We start from the raw sequence: 17,794 nt of genomic DNA, 5'->3' as shown, positions 1-17,794 counted from the left end.
TACAGACACTTGTAAGCCCAGTGTTTCTGTCCACTCATCTGTTTAGAGAGCTGCATTATCAGCTGCATGTCTTTACAAATCTCACCACTGGCATGATATGCTGAGTGAAAATATTTTTTGCAATAGATGTCTGTAATATTTAATTACATTTTCTGGGCACATCATTTGAGATACCTAAATAATAAATAAATAAATAAACAAACAAACAAACAAATAAATAAATACTTTCGCCTGTTTTAAGCATTTCCTTCACTTTTGAGTCTTGACAACTAAGTTCAGGAAAATGAAATGTTACCTACCTCACTGCAGCAGGGATATACTACCGTGTAATATGCTTGTATAATGTAATGTTATTGTGGTATTAGGTACTATTAAGTCGTTACACAGAGTTAAGCTACAAACTATGAAACAATGTCGGTATTTGAGCGGTATGTACCTGTTACTGTAACATCAACACCACTGAGATAAAAAGCAAAAACAGACGCTGTGAGTTGAGCTCAGTTTTCCAGTGCAGGTAGGCTACTAGCATGTCCCATAGACGAGTGATGCGTAAGAACAGGTTGTCCGAAGAAAAAAAAAGAGAATATTCAACACATTCAAAAGGCTCGTAAGAACCGAAAGGAAGTAAATATTACCTGCATTAATTATTTGTGACAGTACCTCGTTTCAGTCTGTTTTAAAGAGAATGTCCACGGTTCGTCATTGACTCTCTCTCCATTTCACCAGTTTGTAAACGCAGACAGATCCACAGCAGTTCCGCCCACAGCGCGCCGCTGATTGGCCGGAGCGGGACGGTGGGGCCGGAGTCTCTGAAGCCGGTACGGAACCTGATTGGTCTTTGTCTGTGTTTTGGAAAGGAAGGCCACTGATTGGACAGGCCGTGTCCGTGCACTCTCTTATGTTACACAAGGTTAAGAGCCTATGCTACACCATGATGGTGATAAAAGTAATAATGATAAAAACAAAATACTACTGCCATTACTGCGACTAATAATCTCTTATTACTGGTAACAGCGGTAGTGTTAAATTATTACATATTAATAATAACATGTATACCGACAGGGCTGACTGAAAACAGACAAAACGTAGCTGACTCAAAAGCACTTGTAAACACTTCACATTTCCCTCAGAAATATGTTGCACTACATAGGTATCTGGTATTATGAAAAGTACCATTGCATTTTACAGTAACTCAGAGACAACATTCAACAAATAACATCAATAAGACATCTTTCGGATCATTTTAATGAACATCCAAAACAGCAAATTCTTAAAAATATACCTCTCTCTCTCTCTATCAAATAAGGCAGTTACCTTTAGTTCTGCATAATCACTGCTTTCTGTCAGGCACAGAAACAGGAGGCAAAACATGCACAATGGAGAATCCGAGCAGTGCAGTAGAGACCGCTCCTCAGTGCTACTTATTATGACACTTATTGACATGCACTGTATCTGAAAGACTGGAAGCACATAGTGATGAAAGCCACAGAACGTTTCTTCTGATTTAAGGTTTCGTTCCTCACTACTCTTGGCTCAGGCACTTTGGCACAAAGCATACCAGACCGCCTGGGAGACAAAGGATGCTGCTCACCACAAATGCAAGAATTAGTGGAGTCAAATACATAGAGCTTTCACTTTTTTGCATCTCAGCTATTGCCTGCTTTGTTAAATATCTGATAAATATAAATTGAGATTTATCTATAGCCCTGTCGTTTTAAAATATGTTATCACAATATTCCAACATACAGTAATGTACATCTTCAAAAATAGATTGCTAGACAAGCTTGTCGTGTTCAGTGGCATGACAGCAGCCTATGTAGGATATGATACAATAAATTGCATAATCTTTTTTGAGGTTGGCAAAAGTAGCTTCAATACTGTACAGTCTATTTTTTCCTTTACACATCTGGATCAAACCAGAAAGTGCTCTTTCATTAGCTCTCAGAGAAACACTGGCTGCTCTTGTCCTGTTAGGAGGCGATATGTTGAGGCTGGCATGGTCTTCAAGTGAATCTGCCCAAAAAGACAAAATATAACTATTATTCATAAAAATATGTTATGCTTCAGTTTAAAAAAAAAAAAAAATCAGCATATTCAAACAACTGCATTTCTTAGTATTCTTGTTTTTTCCCACCACTTAAAAATGCAGTAATAAAACCGGAGGAGAAACAGTGATTCACAGTTTTCCAGCGTATTTTTGAGATCTGTTGAAATCTGTTTTGTGCTATAATGAGATCATATTAACACTGAGCAGCATTAAATGAAAGATATCACCCCTTCTCACCTCGCCAATGGCATTTGTCAGGATCTGGATGATCTTCTCGTGCGGTGTGGCGACCACACTCTGCCCGTTGATTTCAATGATGCGGTGTCCGACACGGATGCCCCCCCTCTCCGCTATACCTCCTCTCATCAGGCTGCAGATCTATGCAAGGATAGAAAATAAAGGAGAGGGAAACTACTTACAATTTGTTCACCTAAAACAAAGAACTGAATGTGCTCAGTGTGTGATAAATTACTTCTTTACATTTCAGTTTTGTTTATTGGCATTATTTCTTCAAAAACCAAATTTAACCATGGAGGATTAACTGAGTATATACAATTTCAGCAACACACAGATTTGCGCAGTAAAAAAAAACAGATCTCGTAGTTTATTTTCCCAGCTGTCCTGTGATTCATATCAGCCACCATCCAGTCACAAACATGCTTTTCTAACCTATGGCTTTATTGCTGTGCATATATATCTACACATTTAGTTTGCATGATGAAAACCAGGACAGAAATCTTCAGTGCAAACTTGACTTATACTAATTATTGGCCATCTGAGGGAAATATGAACATTCACATACGATGCCGTCCTCCACGCTAAAGCCCAGCTGAAACTTGGGATCTGGTCTCCTGATGATCGCCATGGTGACAGGGGGGCAGTGGACGATGCTGAGCTTCACGCATGTTTGACTTTTCAAGTCCTGTGATGAAAGCAAAATGACAAGGAGAGTGATGAGTTTAGATGATGGATATTTACTTCATCTATGTTTAACTTGCACCCTTCACGTCTTTTCTACTGACACTGATCTTTTTTAGTATTGTACTGATGCTCTCTTTGTACATGACTCTGGACAAGTACTAAATGCCTAAAATGCTACTAAGCTTCCAGTGCAGCAAGTGAAGAGGAAAAAAGAAGTGAGGGAAAACCTGACATGAAATTTGATTCTATTTACATATTTTATCCATACATATTTCAAGAGAAAAGTTCTTCCCTTCATATTTTTATTTCATGACACTTTCTTGCCCAACATCATTCACAATCCAGGTGGAGGAAACCAATCAAATCTCTACCATCGTTTCTCTGTTATCTAGTTCTGCTACATGTCATCTGCTGCAGATACATTCTCACAGAGCATGGAAACACTGTGCCCTCTAGTGCATCCTCGGGTCATTGCATTCAATCCTTTAACAATTTGTGTTTTTGGTGGTAACTGATGCTGAGGTGCTGGTTGATAGATAATACTGTTAGGTGCAGATGTTTTTGATTCTAAAAGCAAAAGTTGGTTTAAATTTAAAGCACAATTTATTTTTGGTAGAGTGTTGGGTTGTATAACATTGTGGGTGTGATTTGAGTCCACATGGTGGTGAAATATCCTCATTAGCTGCTCTGTTAAACAATAAACAATACTGTATGTGTGTCTCTCTATTCACTTCCACAGGCATAGGTTTTTTTGAGGAAATTAAACATCTCTCTTCTTGTTATTTTCCTCTTTCAATTGGTAAGTAGATCCAGCAGGTAGCGCCTGCAGGAAACTTCTGCGTAATTGTCTTGCATCAGGGAGAAACAACCTGATAACTGTAACAAATAATTGTATTTACACAAAAAACTTGTTTTTTTTTTATATTGGCATAATCTGCTTTGTTTGTGTTTATATGCTAAAAGTGTTATTTTGGGGGCTTTTGTTTTTATTTTCAATAGTGCTGATGCATAATTTTTGAAACTATTTCTATGTGTCCAAGCACTGACCACTATCACTTCCTTTGAAAACAGGAAAACTAGTCCCTGGTTTTTGCATCATAGTTCATGATTTTCCTGTCTTGTACACAAAAGTGCCAGACTTCAAGACTTATTTAATACATTTACATAATATTCTAATATTTAATATTTTATAAAAATACATTACATAGTAATACACAAACTTTAAAAAAATATTTAACATCTTAGTTTATCTTAGGAGCTGTTGCAGATGCTAATGGTTAAGCATGTTTGCTAACTACTTAGCATGTAACACAGAAGCCAACGATGTACCAGGGACATGTGGATGATTTAGATGTCTGTCTTGTCAAACTGCGACGTGACCCGATGGGACTGTCTCCTCAAACAGCTCAGTGTATTTCAATAATAGACTACAGAGGCCCATTACACCGTGCCAACTGCTCCTGTCTCACCCGGATGATATTCTGGCAGGTGGCGATGGGCAGGCCCACCAGACTGGTGCCGTTGACTGACATGATGCGGTCGCCGATGCTGAGCTCGCCGCAGCGCTCGGCGGGGCCGCCATGGAGGAGGTTGGCCACCACAACGGTGGGCAGGATGGAGCCCCAGCCTGACTCCACCACCGCCAGCCCCAAGATCTCTGCTGGACCCTTGTTGATGACAATCTGAGCCGTGGACACAAAACAGATATGTGGGAATGAGAGGGTTATCATTTGACTAACCAATGGTTTACTCATGTTATTTCATTGATATGATAGCCTGAATGTTAAATATCAAAGCCCACCTCCACTGACGTGAGTCATTTTAAAAACTCTTCCCAAAACAGATCAGATGTATGATTATCTCCACAAATCACCATCCCAATCAAGTGTCATCTGAGCAAAAGGTGTAACCAAAGCCCTTCCAGTGATTTCAAACAGGCCTTTCAAGTAAGAATTTGGTCTCTCTATATACTTACTTTAACATGTGGCAGCAACATGAATTTAGGGACAAGGTATTGACCTAAACTGAACAGAACAGTAACAGCTACTTTCTGACAGCTAGTGAAATCTATGGAGGCCCCTGATTAACCTGCTGTACATGTGAGACTGGCTGTGATTGGTGAGGTTGTGAGACACAGTGGTTATCATATAACACTTTTTGACATGAGGTGTTTCAGGAGGAATTCTGAAAGTGAATGAGGTCATGAGGCCAGAGACAGGAAAAAACTTCACGCACAGGCTACATAATTTCTGTATAAATAAGCAAACCTCTGCACCTCTACTACACATTTGTTCCCCTCTTGACAATAAAATGAACTTGAATTTGTACTACTCCAGTACTCATTTGGTGATTACTGCATAACATCACAGACTCCATGCCTTGCTAGTTTAAACAGAAGTCAAGCCATTACAACAGTCACAGCTCTTTGCGATAGTAGCAATTCAAATAAAAATGGACAACACCGAACATCGTGCTATGCTGATTTGAATGGGAATGTCCATTGTACTCCAATTCAATTTCTATAGCTCCATGTGTTCCTTCCTCCTCAATCCTCCTGGATGAAATCACTGGAGGGGCAGAGCAGAGGTCAAATTTATATTTAGTTGCAATATGTAACTTTTTTCACATAACTGAGAACAGCATATATTTCACTTAATCAGTTTGTGTTTGTCTATGACTGTTTCCATCTAAATTCTCCCTCGTTTCTCTTCAACAATTTGTAGCACTGTGCTATGGGTGTGTCACATAGTTGTGGCCAGCAGCTATGTGACACAAAAAAAGAAAAAGAAAAACATGGTGAACATCAGTGTTTTGATTTGTTTTTTTTTAAATGCAGAACAACTGAGTTTGCCTGTGCTTCTTTGGGAGGAGGAAGTGTGTTAATATGGATCCCACCACAGTTCTGGGCGAGACACACTCACAAGAGCTGTGATTGCTCATAAAATTTATTGGCCTGTTGCCCATTCATTACCCATAAGCCCTCACCCAACTAACCTTAACCTTAACCATGTGGCCACATCCAAAAAAGCCCTTACCCAACCTTAACCAACTGGGCGTACCTTGCCCAGAACTCTGGTGTAAATCATGATAATGTAGACAGGGGCAAGCAGCAGTTGTAGCTGTTGAAACATGCAGGTAGACACTCCCTCCACTTACGTCTCGGATGTTCTGGGAGTCAGAGAAGTGAACCAGGTCACCGTTGTAGAGCTCCTGGGTTCCCAGGAAATCGCTGTACTCGCCAGGCCTCAGCTGGCTGGGCTTGATGCCATTGGTCTGGAGGAACTGCTGGTAGGCCACACCAAACGCCTGGCCGATAGCCTGGGCTATGATCTGGGCCTGCAGGGAGACAACAGGGAAACTGAGCCGACTGTCACATCTGTACATGTTTGTTATCCTTTAAATCCAAAAATTAAGTACCAAAGGCTTCTGTTCAGTTGTTTTCTTCCAAAGATATTTGAACCCAAGTGTAAACAACAATCTGTTTTCATATGTAATACCCAAAACATTTTTTTTTTTTACATGAAACAAGTTGGAGCGCATGCAGAGTTAATGTCCAAAACACCTTATATCCAAAAAACACATCCTTAATTGAAGTTACTTTTTAATACCAGTAAAATACAGAGGACCTAGTCTGAAAAGTCTCTTGTTGATGTCTTAAGTTATCTACTTTCCTGTAGTATAATATTTTTGTTTTTTAAATGTTGTGCACCCCCCACACACACCCCAAATGCACATCCTTTAAAATGAAAATTTTCATAAGAAAAGGGTTAAAACGGGGGCACAGCTAGCAGCAGAAGCAGTGGCCTCATGGCCTAAAGTAACACACAGCTAATTAGTTTCTAAAAGAAGCTCTTCTTCCTTCTATTCAGCCTCGCCAACTGTGGAAAACTGGGACGGCAGCCAGACAGCGTCTACATTCAGGAGAACTTGCAGGCTGACTGGGGAAGGAAAAACTGAGCAGCAAACAGCGCACTTGATCCAATCCCAAATGAAACATGAGAAGCAATATCTGGAGGGAGTCTGCTTTCAAAGTTTTTCATTTTCACACTAGATGCAAAATGTTATGGCTTTTGTAGCTTATAGCTCAAATTTACAGTCGATCATTCAGATGGGATTGTAGTGGTGTCCGTGAAGGTCATATAACGAGGGCAGGAAACCAACTTCTTGCCTCAGACCACAGCAGATGTTGGAATTCAACAAACACTCCTGCTATATTTCGGGTTGGGAACCTGACAGTGCTTAACAGAGCAGACCAGATGTTGTAGTATTTACCTGATGGCTAGAGTTAATTTCCCACATAAAATATAAGACACTGATGATCTGAAGCTAAGCTGAACTTCAGTAGATTGCTGGGTTTTTCAGTTTTGAGTTCATCTGGTAGTGAATTATCGTCATTAGTTGCTCCATGCTAATCCAAAATACCATATTTCTATCTCTACATTCACTTCCATAGAAAAACAGCTCACAAAATAACACTTTTGGCACATGACCGAACGTGGACTTCAGTATAACAAACACGCCCCAGTTCCCATTTTTTCCATGTAATTACAATTATTTGTTAAAGTACGACCAGGTTGTTTCTTCCTGGTGCAAAACTACTTTGCATAAGTGTCCTGCAGTAGCTACATGCTGCTGCTTTCCAATTCAAATAGGGGAAATAACAAACAGAGACATAATTTCCTCAAAAATGGGTAAAGAGACTTGTTACGTTTATATTGGCATAATCTGATTTGGTGCATTTGTTTATTTACTCAGTGTTATTTTGATAGAGCTGATAGACAAAAGACTGTGGTTGACTTCTAAGTAACTTGTTAATGAAAACAATTGACCTTTCTATTGTCTCTTGGAAACATACTGTCATTCAAATGAGTTTAACACATGAGCGCTTCCAAGGCTTTCTTCCAACATGACTTGAAACTGCAGCAGCTGAGCTAAGACAGCCCCCTGCATCCCTCCCCCACAACTCACATCCTCAGAGGAGAAGACATGGCAGATCATACAGCATTTCTTCTGTGGCGCAGACGAGGGAGAGGAGGATGAGGAGGAAGAGTTGTCACTTTCCTGTCCTTTGCGATTTGCCAGCTTCCTTCGCGCCATCAGCACTACAATGCTGCCAATGTCAGCGATGTAGGAGATCATCTGAAGAGAGTGGTCCATCATTGCCTCCTGAGGACAAACAGGACATGAGGAGGTAAATGGTGGAACAGGAGCAGCAACAGAGAAGGGAACGGAAAAGCTGGTTTTGGAAAAGAATGTCCAAACAAGACAAGTCAAAGGATGTTCATATTTAAATCAGTTAGGTAACTGGGGCATGAAGCAATCAATGCCATGTTTCATTTAACTGATACTACTCCTAAGCAGAGGTTGCAGCCAAAGCAGCAGCAGCAGAAGAAGAGACACAATTTCATTCCAGCTAAATGTTTGTTTACATGTTTGCTATGTTCCATTAATTTTATAGCACTCTGAAACCTTTTCATTTTTTGTAAAGTTTCATACAAATCTTATTATCACTGGTTATTATCTATTTTAGGTCCCCCCTTAACAGAGCATACCACCACAGAAACTACAGGGTGTCCACAAAGTCTCTTTACAATTTAAAAAATCTATTACAAAAGCAACTGATGAGATATGTTAATCAGATTTGTTCTATGTACTTTGTACATTTGTGGATTTCAAGTACCCTGTTGATGAAATAGGTTCTGTTAAATAAACCCCTAAAAAATGGCTACAGGATTGGAAGGGATGGCCCAATTCCCTGGCCACCTCGTTCACCAGAAATCACTCCTCTGGACTTCTTTCTATGGGGTTATGTTAAAGATATCATCACTGATGCCATTGCCACCATTGATGAGGCTCTGCTACAGTGAGCATGGCAAGAAATCGAGTACCATCATGATGTGTTTCGTGCAACTAATGGTGCCCATATAGAGGTGTATTAAATGAGGCAAAAAAAAAAAAAAACCCTTCAATATCTACCCTCATTTTGTAATAATTTCCACAGATTTGTCTATTCATTTGCTTTTGTAATAAATTTGTTAAATTGTAAAGAGACTTTATGGACACCCTCTATAATATGACATCACCGAGGAGTAGAAATAAAAGTCAACCAAATGTCTGTGAGTGGATCAAGATCCTCATTTACACCTGGCTGTCTCTGCAAAGAAACATACTTAAGGAAATCATTTCCCTGTTATTGATGTTTGCAGCTTTGTGGAAAAATGCCCTTCCAAACAATATCAGTCAAAAATGCACTTCTTAGCAAAACACTCACCAAGTGTGAGGATGATCAACTTAACTGTTGTGGTGAAAATCAAAGGACAGACAGACAGACAGAGACTCCTTCCATTTGAGTTAGAAGTTAGGTGAAGTCAAGTCAAGTTTATTACAGCACATTTCATATGACAGGTGTTGACTCAATGTGCTTCTGAAGAGATGAAGGGTAAGCTGTGGATTTAATCAGCTGGAATCAACCTGGAGCTGGAGGTGGAAGTGGAGAGACAGAGAGAGCCAGAGAGAGAGAAAATGTGTGTGTGTGTGTGTGTGTGTGTGTGTGTGTGTGTGTCGTACCAGAGCCTGCCTCCACTGAAATGCCCTGAGTAAACTACATGTGTCTGTTAGGGATGTACAGTACAGGCCAAAAGTTTGGACACACCTTCTCATTCAATGCGTTTTCTTTATTTTCATGACTATTTACATTGTAGATTCTAACTGAAGGAATCAAAACTATGAATGAACACATGAGGAGTTATGTACTTAACAAAAAAAGGTGAAATAACTGAAAACATGTTTTATATTCTAGTTTCTTCAAAATAGCCACCCTTTGCTTTGATTACTGCTTTGCACTCCATTAATTAACCCTGATAAGGCACACCTGTGAAGTGAAAACCATTGAGTTTTCACCATTGGAGAGAATGCCAAGAGTGTGCAAAGCAGTAATCAGAGCAAAGGGTGGCTATTTTGAAGAAACTAGAATATAAAACATGCCCGGTGGGCCGATGGCCAGTCCACCCCTGATCATGTATTGTATGTATTATGTGCAAGGTTATATGAGGCTCCAGTAAACTTGTTATTCAAAAAGCAAGAATATACAAAAATGTAGTAAATTTAAATGTACTCCAAAGCAATTTATTTGAACTGTAGGTTAAGTAGGCTTCACATACAAACAGTATGTGAAGCCTGTATGTAACAACAGTATGTTGTGCTTCTACAGTGTGTAGAAGCACAACGTACTATGGCAACTCTTTTAATCTTTTGAAAAACTGGAACAAATCAAGTGCACAGCAATGGATTATCAACTACTAGTAAGTAGATTTCACTCACAGTAATGATCATTACAGTAGAATTTTCTAATTTGAATGCATTACCAGCACCCTCCACCGTGGTGCCATGCCTTAATCAGCACAAAGCACCCAGGCAGGCACTCCTGAAGAAGAAAACCTCTGTGTTTGCTAGCCAGGGTAACAGACTGTAGTGGAAACGATTAGATTAACTACAGAAATGTTACAGAAATACTACACGCAGCAGTGTGTGTGTGTCTATTGTGCATCGGTATGTGGATCATTAACGTCAGCACTATATCCATCCTGTAAATTATGCCAGCATTAGCACCCAATACTTAAAACAATATTTGTATTAGTGCATCCCCAATGTATGTGTGTCCTTTGACTTTCTGAACAACCATTCATTTGATTAACTTCAAAGCTGACACTGCACTCTCTTGGGTCTTCAGCAATACACCTGCAAAGTTTGAAGTTGGTCAGATGAATGGTTACAGAGAAAATCGAAACACAGAAACACCGAGATTCCTCTATTTATGGTTAGACTGCTACAGTTATATTTGCTGCATGGAGACGTGCTTCTGTGATTTTATGTATAGAATACACTTACTTTTGATTTTCATTTTGGACTGGACACTGCATAGTGTTTCTATTTACTGTCACCTCAATTGAGGACCACAGCCGAAATAAGTCTGGAAGTGAGTCTTATTGTGTTATCCTTGACAAACAAAACAAGTTGTAGATGTTTAAATGTCTTGCTCATGTGCATGGTGTGATAGTTTGTCTTTTTCTCCTGATGTGGTCAAACTGAAGCTAGGAAGGGAAGCCAGGAAGAGGAAGGGTTCCCTTCCCTAAGGAGGAGGAGGAATACCATCTCCATCTTCCTCCTGTGAGGGACTGGCAGCAGGTGCTGATGCAAGTGTGTGTGTGTCTGTCTGTCTGTGTGTGTGTGTGTGTGTGTGTGTGTGTGTGTGTGTGTGTGTGTGTGTGCGTGTGCGTGTGCGTGTGCGTGTGCGTGTGTGTGTGTGTGTGTATGTGTTTATTTATCTTATCCAGGTTCCTGGTCCTAACTTGGTGGAGCTGTCTGAGGACTTTGAGGACTGGGCGAGCAGTGACTGACTATGCCAGCCTGAGCTCTGATGAGACGGAGGATGATGACGCATATCTTATCTTATCTTATCTTATGAGTAAAAAGAGCAACTTTCAAACGTTACTTGCTCCCTTGTGGTCCTTTGGAATGTGCCTCGGCTGCCACGCTCAAACGCCACTCAGACTTGACTGATTTCTCTCTTTTGTCATATTTATTTTCCTTTCTCACCCACACCCCATTGTGCTGCCTTTCCTTATTTTTCACAAAGAAACAAAAGACTTGGTCTTATCAGATCATGTACACAGATTAAAATAGAAAAATAAAGACATAAAAACAACTTCAACTTAATGTCACTCAATGATCAAAAATCTATGTGGCTACAAACAAAGAACAAGGGGTTCTTAACACTTGAGCTTGGTGCACAACACAAAACAGAAGCATTTTTCTCAAGGATGTAAGGATGTAAACATTTTAATGTTTGGAGGATCTTTTCCACTCCTTTATAGTGGATAAGCGTGTATAGCCTATTATTTTGAATGCAATCTTGAATCTTGATCATGAATATTAGGCACTAGTTTTCAGTAATCAATTAGTGATTTTGGCCATTTTTTACATTTTCTTTTGGGTGCTGCCGTTGAAGGCAGCCCAGATGCAGATTTGTTATGTAAAAAGTGACTTAAAGTATTTGTGCTTAATATTTTAGTATCAGACAGTATCTATCAAAATAACTGTGATTACCATCATATCCCTAACTGTGCAGCACTGAGAAGAAACCAGCCATGCAGAGAGAGAGCTGACAGCGGATGACCCACTTTAACTCTCCTGACAATTCAACTACACAGACAGGAGATCAAAATAGACTGTACTACACAGGGAGTGATGTTCACAGAGCCCTCATATTGAATCACCATCAATTTATATTTTAATAAGGAATCCACCTGTAGGAGGGTTCAGCTCGGATGTGCAAGTTAAGAAGTGCAATGCTAACTCAGAGTAAAGGTCACTGGTGTTTCAAACACTGCATTTTCACTTCATCCGTTTAGCTGGTAGAGCAGGCAGTGGCTCGGGTGTCTTGTTCAAAGACAATTCAATAGGACAAAACTGACAGATGAACACACTGGCAAGACAGACAATCAAACTTAGATTTCAAACTGATTGTCAAGCTCTGTTCCTCAAAACAAGTACTGCACTTTCAACCTGTTGCCCAGAACTGCTTCTTAAGAATTACAAAACAGATGCTCAAGTGCACTTGGACAGGACATGAGGCACTTGACAGCCGGGATCAAACTGGTGATCTTTCGGCTAACCACAAGGAGGTCAACCTCATCTTTGATGCTGGCAGATGCTGATAATGGCTTTCATTTCTGACATGTTTTAACTCAAGTCAAATTTCCCACTGGCACTGCAGACCTGCAAACTCTGAAGATACCAAACTAAAACCAGGTGGGGCACCCGGCTGGGGGCCCGGAAGAAGATTTTACTGATTTTAAAACACAAATGAAGTCTTTTGGAGTATTTTGAGATTAGAATACGAGAAGAAGAGACCAATAAAGCCTAGTATGAGAATTTATTTATTCATTATATTTTGTATTGTAATTAGGAATGAAGATGTAGTGGACTAGAAGTAAATCAGCAGAAAATAGAAATAGTAAAAGTATAAGGACCTCAAAGTTGCACTTAAGTAAATGTAAATGTACTTGCAGGGTTTGAAATGAACTTTTTGTATCACCAGCCGGCTACTTGATGTAAAAGTTACCAGCCATTCTGAACACAATTAATAATTGAAATGGTGCCATGCTACCATATTTGAAACATGGGACTGGAAATTACACAACATTTTTTAACAGCTAAATGTGTGTATGTGTGTGTGTGTGTGTGTGTGTGTGTGTGTGTGTGTGTGTGTGTGTGTGTGCACGCAAAATAAAAACAGCAGTCGTTGCTGTAGGTTTTTAGGTACAAACTGGAAAAGAATAAAGAAAGCAGGGAAAGAAAAGGATCAAAGAAAAAGCAAAGCAAAGCAGTGGGATAAAAAGAGGTGGATATTTGCCAGGTGGCTGGTGAAACATACCTGTGTGTCAGCACTGAGCACTTTGATCCGCTGGGTAGAGATGAAGAGATCTACTTCTGTCATTGGCTGAGATTCGCCCTCTGGAGCCTGGAGGTAAGACGATCACAAGTACTGTACTGTAGCCATACTAGACCAGCTGTGGTAGAGAATCAATGCCCTTCAGTTTTGGTGTGCTGCTAATCCAAATTTACCTTTATACGATCCACAGCCTCCTGAGCCTGAGCCATGCGGGCGTTTGTAGAAGGGTTTCTCTCTGATTTGATTTGGGTAGAGCCAAGGTACTTGGCACCAAATATCACTCCATCTAACAGGTCTTCAGGGTCACAAGGCCCAGGCACTGTTAAAGAACATGTAAAAATCATTGAAAAAGGACTTTTTTTAGCTCCACCTTGACTAAACTCACATTAAATCTCTTTTCTCCCTGGCATCAATATAACATTTTGCATCTTGCATTTGCAAAGGAAAAAACATCTTACCATCTTTGTAGGAGGGTTGGTCATTACCACTCTGCAATTAAAGCAAAAAAGAGAAAAAGTGAAAAGTGAAAAATTAATGTATGGTCTAAAATATAGTACTTCACTGTACTATGTATTGCAGATGAACAGTGATGTTGCATCATTAAGGCTGAACTGTAGAGAAAAATACACAGGGGATGTGATTAGAAACAACTGAAGGCAGGAAAATGTTTCTCTGTCAATAAATGAATGGGAGCACTTGCAAAATAATACAAATTCTGGAAAAAGAATAAAGTAAGAAAAAAATCCTGCAAATAGTTCCAGAATACAAGAACTTTAAAATCACAGAGAAAATCATGATGGAGTTCAACAGCACTGTAGTAGCTATTGTATACAGGGCAGATCCCAACATCGACATTTGGGAATAAAAACTTCCGATAGCAAAATATTGGCTAATGGCCTACATTTTACGTAAAAACACGCTTATAGCAAAGCAAAAAGCTTGTAAATGCATATACTTGTAATAGAGATATGTACTGCATTTGCACATTAACTTCCATGGCACAATATAAACCACCATCACTTCAGCTGTAATAAGCTCTGCTAACTTGTGCTAAGTAAAGCACTGTACACAGTGGAGTCTGTTGGACAATCTAAGGACAACACTGTTTAGTGTTCAGTGCTTTTACATGTCTTTTTTACATGTCAGCCAGCATATGTGCTGATCAATATGCCTGTGATGACCCAATATTGGAACATAATATATCAGTCAGGTTTTCGTTTTTGCTTCATGCTTAACGGAATGCAGGTTACAGCCTACCCTCCTTTTCATAGACCAGCTACTACTAACCCAGCCTACCTGCTCGCTCTCAGCAGCTGCTTCCTCCTCCCCCTCTGGAGGCTGCTCCCCGAGCTTCATCCACACTGGCTCAGGATATTCATCCTCAGGCAGGGAGGCGAAGGAGTCGTCCCCAGCCAGAAGCTGCTGGCCATTCCCATAGTGACCCCAGAACCTGTGGGCATCCTCCTGGTTGTAGGAAACTGACACCACAGCATCCACCTCCCCCCTGTGTGGCAGGTAGGCAGCCTGGTGAGGAGGAGCACCAATCTCTGTGCACTCCAGCAGCCCCAGCAGGTCTCTCTGGTGGCTTTCGGAGAACAGCAGCCCAGTGGTTTCAGTCGGTGAGGCCGGCTGCAAAGTGCCAGAGTCTGTGATCAGAGAGGGCCCAGAGGGTTCCAGCTCAGGCAGATGAGGGGGTGTGAGGCGGTTGAGGCAAGGCTCCTCTCCCATCAGCTGGAGCTGGTTGAGGAGGGCATGGATTTGGGTGTGGTCCTCATCGCCTGGCCTCCTCTTTAGAACTGCAGCTTCCTCTTCAGTGACCCTTGTGTCCATCTGCTCAGAAACTATCACCTCCTCCTCCTTCTCCATAGTAAGCCTCTCTCCCTGATCCTCAAGCGTTACTCTGACAAGCCCTTCTTCTACCTGTCCCTCAACATCATGGACTGGCTCTGTGCTCTCTTCCACCAACTCAGGCCGGTTCAGGACAGGTGGAGCAGCTGCACTGCTCACCTCCAGTGGCAGTACCAAATCGCATGGCCCCGCCTCATCTTCCAGACGGCCCACAACGGGAGGGAAGGTGGGATCATCCAGGTCACCTGCCGAGTCCACCTCACTTGAGGAGTCAGACTTCCAGTCTAACGGAGGAGGCTCAATCAAGTTGAAGGAGTCAAGGTCTTCCACCTCTGAGCTTGGAAGATTTGCTGTGGTACGCCTACTGCCCTCAATAAACGAAGATGCTCCATCAGCAGGGCTAGTGGCAGGAGACTGGGTGCCTGAGCGTGCAGAGGCTGAATGATCGGTAAGGCAGTTGTCTGATTCCATTTTGCAAACGAGCCTGTCAGAAACAGAAAGATAAGAATAGGTTGAAAGGGACTGCTTCCCGGTAGACACAGCAAGCTGACTCAGTTCTCCTTAAGATGCCATCGGGGCTTTGGTCTAGTTCAGTCATTTTGCGGAACTGGGTTTCCAACAGTCTGAAGGGTGCTTTATTCAGTAATAACTGGCTTAGGGATGGTAGCTGGAACTGTTGCGAGTCTAAACGTGGCATAACAGAAGATGATTTCACAACATCTGTCTGTGACTTTATGAAAACACTGAGCCATCATTACTACCTTGCTGCTAGCAGACATAACCAAATCAGTTACAGCCACAACTCAATCAGTTCAAGCCAACAGTGAAATACAATCTCTGCCCCATTGCCTACAAGATAGGAAACAGTTCAAAGTGCACCTTAGGGAGTTTGGGGAACCATCACATTACACTGTAAGATTCCCGATACCTTTACTTCTGTGTAAGTCAGTTTAAATAAAATCGATTCAACCGCTATTCCGTAAACACGCATCATTTTCAATGTACGCGATGCCACTCGCCAGTGTGCCGGCTGCGTGACAGCTCCGCTACATGCCACTGTCCCGTCCTCTGTTGTAGCCTATTGAAATACAGCACGCCAAACTCCACTGAGAAAAATAAAATAAAAATCAGAATTTCATTTTAGCTTTTGGGTCCTCGAAGGACTTCTGGTAAATTCGGCATACAGGATTTCTACCAAGCAGCACGTCTTTCAACAAAATCTCTAATTCATGATTGATAGACACACTGCTCCCTTCTAAATTAAACAGTGGAAATTGCAAGCGGAAAAAAAAGCTTTAAACCTGATTTAAATGTATGCATGGACTACTCGACGCCTGTAACACAATTCAATTATTGCTCCTAATTATTCAGAAAGAGCCGGGAATACTATTTTAAAAGGGTATGTGTTCAGCAATTAGCAAGTTATCAGATTTTTGTATGGACTTTGGCGTACCGTTCTCTCTAGATATGACAGAGCAAAACTTCTCGGCTATACAGGGCTGACAACGACGAGATGTAGCTGTGTGTATGAAAAAAACATTTACACACACAACGTTAATTATAAAAATAGAAAGTCTGAGTATCGACAGTGTAAGCTAAGAAAAACAACTCTTTGGCTAACCAAAGTTAGCTATACAAATTAATACAACTGGCTAATTAATGTACCGAGTTCGACACCCCCCTGGACTCTTGTACAGAATAAAATGTCATTTGTTGTATGTTGAAAACTTCCAGGTGTTGGTCAGTAAGAGAAATGAAGTGCTCTCACCTGGTATATTAGGTCACTAGTCGTCTTTCTTCTGGATCAGGCAGAAACAACTCCTCTGAGAGCCACGAAAGACAAGTTGACGTGGTTTTGAACTCTTTCCAAAACCTTTGCTGAGTTTTGTTCTTCATGCTAACAACCATTACAACACATTTTTGCTAAGTGACTCTGTGGGAATCTCACATAACTCCCAGGTCGATAAAATTCACCTCAATTTATGCAGTTTTCCTGCCGTTGTTGCCGACAGCGTTTATTCGTTGACTCTGTTATCATGTTGCCTTCACGGACTTCCACAAAGTCCTACCTCCAGAGTGGTAAATACCGCTACTCACACACTCAGATTAGATTTGGCCAGAAATGAAAATACACAGTGAACTTTGTAAGGCTTTTCCATTATCAATTTTATCCGTACATTTATAACTTATTGTAAATGTATGTCTCACGTGTTTTTTCTTCCGACTGTGCCTTTTGTAACTATCTTGATGTGTATGAGTGCTGGTGACTATCACTGACGCGAATTCCTTGCTCTCTGCCATGGAAACGTCGCACCTTGTCAACGCGGTGATCATAGAAAGACTCACTTCACAATTTCCACACGTTACCATGTTCCAGGACACCGGTTTGTTCGTGTTTTCTAAATTCAGTTTTCTCGGATATTTCCGACACACATGAATGCAACACTGCTTTACAACGCAACAATATCATCATAGTGCGCATGCGTGAGCTTTCTTCTAGTCGTGCTTAGTAGAATGTCAATAAA

At 40.9% G+C, this 17,794-nt stretch overlaps 2 protein-coding genes across 3 annotated transcripts in view; both read right to left on the bottom strand.

Moving 5' to 3' along the window:
* Positions 1–741, bottom strand: part of abca7 (ATP-binding cassette, sub-family A (ABC1), member 7) — a 51,067-nt gene extending 50,326 nt beyond the window's left edge. For both annotated transcript variants that reach the window (XM_030049022.1, XM_030049023.1), the window contains exon 1: positions 636–741. The gene's annotated coding sequence lies outside the window, so the exon portion shown is untranslated. The remainder of the gene's footprint in view (positions 1–635) is intronic.
* Positions 742–1,227: 486 nt separating this feature from the next.
* Positions 1,228–17,308, bottom strand: LOC115357529 (amyloid-beta A4 precursor protein-binding family A member 3). The gene is made up of 11 exons (XM_030049024.1): positions 17,038–17,308; positions 14,718–15,753; positions 13,880–13,910; positions 13,595–13,740; positions 13,404–13,490; positions 7,937–8,134; positions 6,125–6,304; positions 4,438–4,650; positions 2,850–2,969; positions 2,285–2,425; positions 1,228–2,013 (listed from the first exon to the last, which is right to left on the bottom strand). The coding sequence occupies exons 2-11, from the start codon at positions 15,738–15,740 to the stop codon at positions 1,942–1,944; spliced, it is 2,211 nt and encodes a 736-aa protein (XP_029904884.1). The 5' UTR covers positions 15,741–15,753; positions 17,038–17,308; the 3' UTR covers positions 1,228–1,941.
* Between the last annotated feature and the right edge of the window lie 486 nt (positions 17,309–17,794).

This window comes from Myripristis murdjan, chromosome 4, assembly GCF_902150065.1.
Source record: "Myripristis murdjan chromosome 4, fMyrMur1.1, whole genome shotgun sequence".
Taxonomy (NCBI): Eukaryota; Metazoa; Chordata; class Actinopteri; order Holocentriformes; family Holocentridae; genus Myripristis; species Myripristis murdjan.
This window is presented reverse-complemented; position numbering and strand designations above follow the sequence as displayed.